This window comes from Echinops telfairi, unplaced genomic scaffold, assembly GCF_000313985.2.
Source record: "Echinops telfairi isolate 266 unplaced genomic scaffold, ASM31398v2 ScPeMD7_18;HRSCAF=68, whole genome shotgun sequence".
NCBI lineage: Eukaryota > Metazoa > Chordata > Mammalia > Afrosoricida > Tenrecidae > Echinops > Echinops telfairi.
The window spans coordinates 89,055,375-89,066,512 of NW_022103915.1; the positions used below are offsets into that span (position 1 = coordinate 89,055,375).

Below are 11,138 nucleotides of genomic sequence, written 5' to 3' on the forward strand. Positions count from 1 at the left end.
GTGTTTCCAGTTGCTATCTGTACCAATGTACATCCTCCAGTCCAGCCAGATTTGTAAGGTAGAATTGGGATCATGATAGTGGGGGGGAGGAAGCATTAAAGAACTAGAGGAAAGTTATATGTTTCATCGTTGCTACCCTGCACCCTAATTCCCTGATTGGCTCCATACATGCTGTTTAAGGAGCCCTGATGGTGCTATGGGTTAAGTGTTGATATTGCTAACCTCTGAGTTGGGTATTCAAACCCACTAGCTGATTCTCAGGAGAAAGATGAGACATGCAGGTTGTTTGCTTATTGTTAGTGTGTTAGGCTGCTAGCTACAAGGCCAGCAGTTCAAATCCACCAACAGCTCTATGGAAGAAAGATGAGGCTATCTGCTTCCGTAATACTTTACAATCTCGTGAACCATATGAAGCAAATCTACTGTTTTCTGTAGGGTTGCTATGAGTTGTAATGGACTCGGGCTTTGGATGCTTCCTCACTAAAGTCCTAGTTCCTTAAGGGAAGGAGTTTTGTTAGTATGTGTGTTAGGTCGGATTTTCTAGAGAAACAAATCCAAGCACACTTACATGTGTGTAAGAGAGACCTTTATATCAAAGAACAATTGTATATTGAGAAAACATCCCAGCCAAGGCTAGATCAAGTCTGTAAGTCCTATATGTAAGTCCATGATTCCAATACTAGTTCAAAAATTCCTCTCAGACTCAGCCAGCAAATACAATGATGCTGACTGCAGGAAGATCACAGGGTAATGGGTGAAAAGCCTTGTGGATCCAATGACAGTAGAAGCATCTCAGCACTGGCTCCAGCTTCTGGTCTCCATGTGTCTCTTCAACAGGAAAGTGAAGCTCTTCCAGGTCTCAGTAAGTCTCAGCATGACTGGTCAACAGGAAGACGAGGCAGAGAAAGAAGGGGAGGAAGTTCCCAGAATCCTCATGAGACGCTCACGCCCACATGGAGGTAGCATCACTCTGTGACCTGATTGACAGACTAGACCCCACCACTGTACTTATTGATCAATTGACATGAAATTACGTAACTACCTCAGAATGTAAGAATAAGTAAAATAACTATATATCTACATATATATACAAAACCCTTATTAAACAAAAATATCAAAATGTGAAGCTATTGTTTCTTTACATAGCCTCCATTTAAAGGTGATATTTCATCTTGCTAACCTTTCCTTGAAGACTTCTGCCCACTTTGATTTGCACCACATCAAAGTGACACTTTAAATATCCTCACGGGACTCAGATTGTGTTTTTGTTTCAATATTCTCTGAGTTTTGAGGACAAAAAGAAGTCTGACTGTAGGCTGGATAGGGTAAGATTGTCTAACAAAATTCTCATAGGATATATATCTCTTGCTACCTTCAAAGAATGAGCAAGTACATTGTTGTGATGGAAAAATTCCTCAGTGCAACTGCCAATTTTCGTCTTTGAATAAGTCTCTGTGATAATCATGTGTCTTCCGAGTCCCCCAAAGTAATTACTATAACCTTCTGAGTTGACCTCTCTGTCTTGAATTTAACTGGTCCAACAGATCCCACTGTTTGTGTTTGCTTTTGTTTGACGGGTGGGTGTGGGTGGAGGCAACATTCATTACAAAGGTCAGCATACCATGCAAAAGGCTGAGGAAGAAGCCAGTGGACAACATCTTGACCACTTGGTGAACCATCTGTGGAAGCCCTAGTTTTGATTGGACACTTTTTTGAGGGCACCCTACTGAGAATAAGGCAAGTCTAATCCTGAGAGAACTTGTCTGCAGCTATCCACTGATTGCAAAGGTGTGTCTAAATGCATTTTGTTTAGAGCCAATTCATTCATGTATGAACTAGAACCCTGGCAATACTTTTTTTACTTATCCTCAAATTGCTAGCATTTAGGAAAGTTCCTCACATATAGTGAATGCTCAAACAATATTTATTGAAAAGCCAGTGAATGTCATTCTGAGATTTTTGTAGAAGCTATGATTGCTTGCCCTACCTGCAGCCTGTACCTCTTCAAAGGTCAATCTTAACATCATATTAGCTTAAAAGCTTCCAATTATTTCAGATTGTATTTAAAGTTCTTACTGTTATCTGCATGACAATAAGAAACTGCTGCTGCATAATTTTCTGATGTCGTTTCTCATCATGCTCAACCACACTGAACTCAGTCCCATTTAGAGCCATTGCACAGACAACTGCTCCCCTGGATTAGCCTTTTTAAGGTTCACACATGATAGGCTGATTTCATGCAGGTCTCAGAAAAGCCTCTTCTGCCCCCTCCTTGGGAAATAGCCTTTCCAGTAACTCACTTTATTTTCTTCATTACACTTAACATAAGCTGAAATCTTGATCGTGAATTTGTCTTACTTTGTATATAAGTATTTTATCTGCTTCAGAACAGAAACTTGGTCTTTCTTATTTACTGCTCTGCCCACATAGAATATTCCTTGGAACTTTAAAGTTGCGCAGATAATTAAGTGGTTGGAGGTTTAAAGAAATGTATGAATCAGTGAAGTTTTATAATAATCACTTGAGACATTTAATAAGACAACCCCACCCCTGATGCTGACGATGAGACTGATTCATTTGGGCTAAACTTAAAAGTTTTGAACAAATGTTCAGGTGATTCTTTGACTTAGCAGATTTGGAACATACCAGTTTAATGGGAATAATGCTGTTGTTGTATGGGAGTTACAGGGTGTGCCATAAAATATTAATCGTGTAAGATACTTCTCTATTCGGTTACATTTAGGATATGCAGCATTTTATGTTCTCCTTTGAAGATTAACGAGGCAGCCCATTAACATATTGAATAGTCTGAGGAACTATTATAGAAATATACTTAACATGTAAACAAGTTTGCCATATTTATTTACCATCCCTACCCCAAACCTTTCTCACAAAATCTCTCTTAATGTGCATTTTGGGGGATACTGTGTTGACTGAACAGATGAACACTTTCATTCTGACCTTGAAAGGAATGAGGTGATAGCTAAAAAGGTCACAAGGTCTGATTTGGTAGCAGTGGCTAAAAGATCTTAAACCGTCCTGAAAGATAAAGGAAGAACTGTCATGAGCTTCTGCTAGGGAGCTAGTGCAGAGATATAATGGAGCTTACAACTCCAGAAGATTGTACCAAAAAAAGCGTATGGTTCCCAGGTTGGAGAAGAAGGTTAATTATTTGCTTTTTCTTTAATTTTCGTCTTTGTCACAGCTCTTTATAAACCATTTTCCTGGGGACACGCAGACCTAATGTGTAAGGGGATTGTGCAGTTTGCAAAAAAAGCATAACATGCATTTTTTGTGTAAAAATATGGTAGATACTTTAATTTCTAACCTGTTCTTACAAGACTTAGCAAACTGGCATTTGTATTCGGGTGCAGTCAGTGGTTCAGTGCTATTAACATAAAGTACTCTGATGTATAATCAGCTGCCTACACTAATCACTCACCAGGCAGATAGTATAAATGCCAGCAGAGAGTATCTTTTTATACCTGAAAGAGACTAAATGTTTTTTAACTATATTTTTGTTGTATTTATCAAAAATTCAAGTAACAGTGGTTTGACTCTTATTTATAAGGTACCCTAGAAAACATAAAGAACTGATATATAAGTTTATTAATAGTGCTGGAATGATTTGGAAACTGCAAGAAATGAGTATGCAATTACAATAATATAATATCACTGAATTGTACAGAGATTATTGAAATGGTGTGTGTTTTGTTGTGTATATTTTAACCACAATAAAAATTAATTAATGAAAAAAAGATTAATGATTTACTTATTTTCTGTATGTGTTAGGTTACCTTTTTCCCCATCATTTTCATGGTTTAGTGACCTAAAAATGATTGCTGGTTTTCACTTATTTTAACAGTATTAGTGATTTGTACATATCTTCCAGATTGTAGTAAGTTCAGAATTTCAACAAATAACTTAATGTATTCCGATTTTATGCTGTTGTATAAAATCGTTGTTTTTTCTCTACTCAGGTTTCCCACCAGGGTGAGAAGCCTGCCTGTGTTAGTCTGGGTAGACTAGAGAAATAAATTCATAAACACACATATGTGTATAAGAATGAGCTTTATATAAAGAATAACTGTACATTAAGAAAAACATCCCACCTCACTCCAGATTAAGTCCAGAAGTCCAATATTAGCCCATATGTTTGATACCAATCTATAAAGTCCTTTTCAGACTCATGAAATACATGCCATGATACTGAATGCAGGAAGATCACAGGCCGGTGGGCGCAAAGTCTTATAGATCCAGTGGTGGTAGAAGCATCTCAGTGCTAGCAGGGCTCTTCACGTGACTTCTCCAGTTCCCAGGGCACGGGGTCTGTCAGCGTAGTGCCGTGTATCTTATCAGTAGAATGCATGCTCAGGAAGTGAGAAGAGACAGAGTGTCTCCCATCTCCAGGGAGGAAAAACAGGAGTCCCCAGAATTCTCAGAAGGCCATGCCCATACAGAGGCCTCACTGGCCATGACCCAATTGACAGACTAGACTCCACCCCTTCAGTCTTAATCCTCCCAAGTCCCAAATTGACACCAGATTAAGTAACTACCACACTGCCCATATAAAGAGACAGCATATAATAAATGCATGCGAATGTTAAGGTTCTTCCTTTAATCACCTTGCCTCATTGTGAGTCAATAATTTCTTAGGATGGTACTGCTGCTTTGGGTTTGTTTGTTTGTTTTAAGTCAGCATCTAGAAAATTAGAAATGTATTAGGTTAAGACTACAGCTATTTGGTAACTTCTGTTGTATGTTTAGATAATATAGCCACTAGCATAATAGGCCAAGTATCTTGATGTAAATTATTTTATAGTGTACTTGGTCATGCATACTTCTAGATTTTAAAAATTAGGCAACAGGTCCTGTTATTGTGCTGTTTAATGAAATTGCTCATTCTAACTATAATCAAAAGTTAAAACATTGTGCACTGAGTTACCAGATAGATTAGGCTTTACATGGAATAGCAATAATAATAAATAATTGATCAAGGATTCACAAGGGCGGGAGGGTGGGGGAAGGAGGACTTGATACCAAGGGCTCAAGTAGAAAGAAATTGTTTTGGAAATGTTGATGACAACATATGTACAAGTGTGCTTAATACTATTGAATGATGGATTGTTTTAAGATTTGTAAGAGGCCCCCAATACAATGATTTTTTTACAATGATTTTTTAAAAATTACTCTTTATGTGCTATAAATTCTTTACCCAGAATGTGATTTCCAAAGAAATTTAGGAAAGGACTGTTAATAGTAGGCAGATTAAGGTAAATAAGCTCTTCAGAAAAAGAAGCCATTTTCAGAGATAGTTTTATAAATGAGTACCACCCACAATCATTTTTTCTTTCTCCATTCTCCTAAGCACATGGTAAGAGACTAAATAAAATCTTTGGTTTTTTTCACCTTTTACCCAGGGTAAATTAAATATATTGAACAAATGCCTATATGTAAAACTTCTACAACGTGCTTACTGTTTCAAGGAAACATTTTCAGTTTGTTTTCTGATCCACAAGTGCATGTTGTGAAAAGCCATCCATTTTGTTTCTGTTTTTTATTTGAACCATTGTACTAGTAATATGTCTAAGGCTTCTGAATGTAGCCCTGCTATTTTATAACCCAGGAGTAGTTTGACTGATAAAGGCTATCAAAGGTATTACTGGAAAATGTTCCTATGCCAGGGAGAAACCTGGTTGAAATAAATGTTATTTTGAATAATGTGTGGGACAACGTTCAGTCTGAGGTAAACCTGCGCGTGCCCTCAGCAGTGACATAGACGGAAAGATGTTGAATTCAGAGAGAGGACAATAGAAAGGTGTCCAGGCTTATCACAGAGCATGACTCTTACATTGATTATGCAATTTGGCATACATACCTAGAAACACCCTTTAAATAAAGATTGTCCTGCATTCCTTTAATTAGATCAAATGGAAACAAAAAAAAATTCTACATGAACTTGTAGAGAACTGCACAGAAGACCGATTTCTCCTTATCTCAGAAATAGGAAGGTACCCACAGGAAGAGCCCGAACTTGACCAGGGGACGCACAGTAACCATAAATACCTCACGTCTGGGTGGTGTTCTATGCAGTGGAATCAACTTGGTAGCAGTTTTATTTCTCTGGACATGTCAGAAGGCAAGGAGTTAATGGATTTTAAAAGAAAAATCATATTTTCTCCTTAAAACCATACCTATTATTCCTCTGTTATCTGAGATGTTTTCTACTTATAGAAAATATAGAAATTATTTATAGAAAATATGTAACATTCCCTCACAATCGCAGATAGCTTGTTTTTAAGCATGTATTTTGTTTTAGAACAAGAAAGTTAGAATTAGAGTACTGGGAAACATGAAGATAGATTCTGAAGTTGTCAAGACTGCATCGCTAACTCTTTTCTCAGTAGTGTGGTGAGGCTTTGGCCACGCATTAATCCAGGCATTAATTTTTCTCAGTGACAAATATTACCGTATCAGTTAAAGAGTCTTAGTTTTGTTCTTATTCTAGCACACCTGAGAACTACAAAAGGTATTACCATTAACACCAGCAACTGTGGATCAAAATCTTGAGGAGTATAGGAGGAGGCTTCAAAAAATTCATTGAAAAATGGAATTAAGAAAAAGAAAAGTGGAATTAAGAGATCAGAGAAAAATTTCCACGAACTCTTTCAAGCTCATTCCTCATGCAATGTATTATTAAAATAATGTGATTTTGTTGTTGTTGTTGTTGATAAAAATCACACATACTTTCAGGTAGGAACTGGAAACACAGGGAATCCAGGGCGGATGATCCCTTCAGGGTGTGGGTGGCGATGGGAGGGTAGAGGGAGGGTGGGTTGGAAAGAGGGAACTGATTATAAGGATCTACATGTAACCTCCTCCCTGGGGACAGACAACAGAAAAGTGGGTGAAGGGAGACGTCGGACAGGACAAGATATGACAAAATAATAATTTATAAATTATCAAGGGCTCATGAGGGAGAGGGGAGGGAGGGGAAAAATGAGGACCTGATTCTGGGGGCTTAAGTGGAGAGCAAATGTTTTGAGAATGATGAGGGCAATGAATGTACAAATGTGCTGTACACAATTGATGTATGTATGGATTGTGATGAGTCGTATGAGCCCCTAATAAAACAATTAAAAAAATCACACGTACTTTCACATGGCTTGTTACCTACATCATAATTAAAGATAATGCTGAACGTCATTGAACTGTCACATAGGTTTTTTAGGCTGTGATCTTCATGGAAATTGACTGCCAAATCTTTCTCCCAAGGAGCGAGCGACGGGTGGGTTCAAACCACCGACCTTTTGTGCTGTACCACTGTGCCACCTGTGCTCCTACGCTTCAATTAGAGGTTACCAAAAGTCAGGATATAAAATTTCTCCTCTTCCGAAAAGCCCAGTGTCATCCTCGCAGTCGCAAGAGATTTAATCTGTGAGGAAAGTGGAGGTCAGGGCCTTATCAATGTGGACCCTTAATGCTTTTCAAGCCTATAAAGCAAGCGAGTGGTTATTTGTTAAATGGTGATTGTCAAATCTCTTACATTAAGAACTTGGCTTATTGCCATACATTTACTAGGTATTACTAAAGAACTCGCTATCACAAAGGCCAATTTAGTCATGTTGTCTTACGGCCAAATCCGAACCCAGGTAATAGTTGTAAGGAGTGCTTGTGTCCTGCTGCTTCGCTGTTGAGGCCTTGCACGCTTTGTTATTAAGTGAAAATGTAACACTTACTCCTAAGCACGGACACATCCGTTTACTTTATGGAACTAGCATTGCACTGCTTATTTTTTTAAATTGGTTCAGTCTGTGTTTTATTATCTTTTCATTGATGTCTACAGGAATTTAATTTTTTACTTATGTCCTTGGTTGACTTTTGTTGCCGACTTTAAGTATATATCTATATTTATTTTGGTCCTGATTGTTTGTTTTTCAGACCCGAGTCAGAACTCCATCACAGGGGAGCACAGCCAGCTGTTAGGTACAGTATTACTGTGGACATTGGCGCTCTCCGAGGCTACTTTTCCCGCTCACCCTAACAGACAGTCTTCCCTTCTCTAACTGCTCTGCCTCTCCCCTTGTTGTCTACCTCTCTACTCAACTGTTTTCCTCCTCTTTCTATTCCTAACTTGGTAAAAAATTGGGGGAATACCTTCTGTAATTGATTACTAAAACTTAGTTTCGTTACATTTATGACCAAATGTTGAATAGTCTTAGAGTTTAAAAAAAAAAATCTGGGTAAATTAGTTTTTTTCCCCCAATGTAATTTTGGAAAGAAGATATGATAATACTCAAGATCTTGGACTTTGCAACTTGCCTTTTGACCACCTCCATTCATTTACTGTATGAATCGTATGCAACGTGGCCATAAGCAAGCTATAGAAATTGATGTACCAGTGACTTACCAGTGAAACAAGTTAAGCACATCAATTAAGCTCCCTTAGGTTATCACCTTTTAAAATTGCAGTAAGCTTTTAAATTGATAGTAGTTCGCAACTGATGGACTATAAAAATTAAATATTTGGTGAGAATGTTAGATAATACACAATGTATATTAGAAAATAAAAGCCCTTTGAAGAGAATACCTTCACATCCCATCACCCAGCTTGCACTCCCCTAAGTACGAACACATCATTTCCAAATTCTTGGGAATCAATCATCTGACCAGGAATAAGTATTTGATAGTTATGGACAGGGCACAGTTGGTATGGTCCTAGCATTACAAAGCTGGACTTGATTCCGAATTACTTACCAGGTATTGTTCGTAAAAAGCAATAGTCTATGACTGTTACGGAAGACTGCCCTTTTTTTGATAGCCAGAAAACTTAATACTATTTGCAGAGATATTACTCCAGACATTAATCTGATATGGCAGCCGACAATTACATCAAACTTTTAACAAAACGTAATTCATCCAGTGTCTTCTTGCCAGATTCTCATGTAAGCTCACCCTCTTACCCTGAGTCATTCTGCTGGATTCATTAGGTCAGGTTGTATTTTCCTCTTGGCTTACACTCTGAAGTTTCCCACCCTAAAGTCATTGTTTTGGGAATAGACTCATCCTTTAAATAACTGGTCTATAAGACATTCTCTGAGTGTATAGAAAAGTAAAAGGTGATTTTTGACATATTTTCTAACTTTCATTAAAAACAAAACCCAAGCCGTGTCCTTGAGTCCCTTCTGGCACATAGCAAACATTTAGGAGAGAGTAGAACTACCCCATAAGGTTTCAGAGACTGCCAATCTGAATAGGCGTAGAGAGCCTTGTCTTTTCCTGCAGAGCAGCTGATGGGTTTGACCTGTCAATCTTGCAGTTAGCTGTGTGATACTTAGCCCACTGCACTACCAGGGCATCGATAACTTGAATTAAAATCTTGTCAGCTCCCTTTTAAAAAAAGCCTTTAGGACAGTTTGACCTGGTAGATAAAAAATTGGTACATATAGTCACATGGTTCAAACCCAAACTGATGCTAAGGGAAATTTACTATGTTTACTGTATTCCCCTTAGTTCAGACCAGCAAAGTTCATTGACAAAATCAGGAGGCTAGAGGAGTAATCTGACGTTGTACTTAGATCCAAACTAGAGTAAGTAGTAATTAACAAAACCAATATTTTAGAAGCACACCAATAAACTTTTCGTAAAGTATAAGCTATTCTGTATACCAGGGGTCCTCAAACTACGGCCGTGGGCCCCATGCGGCCGCCCAGGACATTTATCTGTCCCGCCGGGTGTTTTCGCCCTGTTTGTTTTTTTACTTCAAAATAAGACGTGCAGTGTGCACAGGAATTTGTTCATAGTTTTTTTTTTTTAACTATAGTCCGGCTCTCCAACGGGTCTGAGGGACAGTGAACTGGCCTCCTGTTTAAAAAGTTTGAGGACCCCTGCCGTATACCTTTGTTTTGATTATGAGATGTACAAACCATAAAAACAGGAATTTGAATTATTTAGTAGAACAGCTGGCACTTCTCTATTTTTATTAGAATTGTGCAGTGGGACACTAGTAAATGTCCCGGTAGTATCAGCGGTATTTGGATAGTAAAATGAGACAAAGGAAACAGCAGTGATCTGCTGGGCTGTTTAATTCAGAGCATTCCTGAGGCCAGTCTCAGTAGGGACACTGCAAAAGAATCTTCTTAGGATTCTGGATAAGCTTTAAAAAGCCTTAGGATGTGAATTTGGATACTAGTTCCTACAGAGTAAAGATTATTTTTGCTAGTCACAAACTAGAAGTGCCTGTCCATCCGGGATTTCCTGAGGTCACAGTAGACCCAGGGAGGGCTTCTGAAGGCTGTACTTACTGTCTTAAGGCAACGTGGGCCTCATTCTCCTTTCCCCAGATCTTCAGATGGAGAATAACCCTTGCCTTTTAATATAATCACTTCATCTTTCTTGGAAAACCTTGACCCAAGATTGTATTAGTGTGAGTGAAGAGAACTTGACAAAATATCATCAAGCCAAACATTCAGATGAGTAGCATTTGACTTTAGTTACTAGGGATTCTTAGGTGGCATTTGAAGATACAGGTTCAAAAGTCAAAGGAATCTTTGGGAAAGACAATTGGCTCTTGTGGGGCCTGCAAATGTAGCATTTGATAAGTAGTAGAATGAATTATTAAGCATATGCAAGTATACACTTCTCAAAATCCGTTTCTAAATCCTACAATTTGATATATTTGAGAACCTTTTAAAGAGAAGGCTTGGCGTAGAGTAGGAGCTTTGGGGCCATTTTTCTTTGGACTTGGTGAGCATGTTACATGGAAATTAGGACTACTGTATATAATTATGTAACTCATAAGTTTAATGTTAAAGGTTAACCTTAAATAAGTGAGTACAGTTAGCTTCTTACAAATAATTTTTACTTTCATTTTGAACATGACAATTTTAGTAGTTTAAGAAATAAGGGTAAATACAAGAAAGAAAACTATCATTTTGGTTGCTAACTATCATTTGGTTACAAATCAGCCCCTGATTAATGGCAATATCAGGCACAATGAGATTTTTTTTCCCAATCATTTTATTAGGGGCTCATACAACTCTTATCACATTCCATACATACATCAATTGTGTAAAGCACATTTGTACATTCATTGCCCTCATCATTCTCAAAATATTTCTCTCCACTTAAGCCCCCGG

At 38.0% G+C, this 11,138-nt stretch overlaps 1 protein-coding gene across 4 annotated transcripts in view; it reads left to right on the top strand.

Moving 5' to 3' along the window:
• SLC12A6 (solute carrier family 12 member 6) overlaps positions 1-11,138 on the top strand; it is a 103,248-nt gene that overhangs the window by 45,356 nt on the left and 46,754 nt on the right. For 2 of the 4 annotated variants that reach the window (XM_004712669.3, XM_004712671.4), the window contains exon 2: positions 7,942-7,986. The exons of the other annotated variants lie outside the window; for them this stretch is intronic. In XM_004712669.3, the coding sequence (XP_004712726.1) occupies positions 7,942-7,986 (45 nt within the window). The remainder of the gene's footprint in view (positions 1-7,941; positions 7,987-11,138) is intronic. 4 annotated transcript variants of the gene reach the window in all.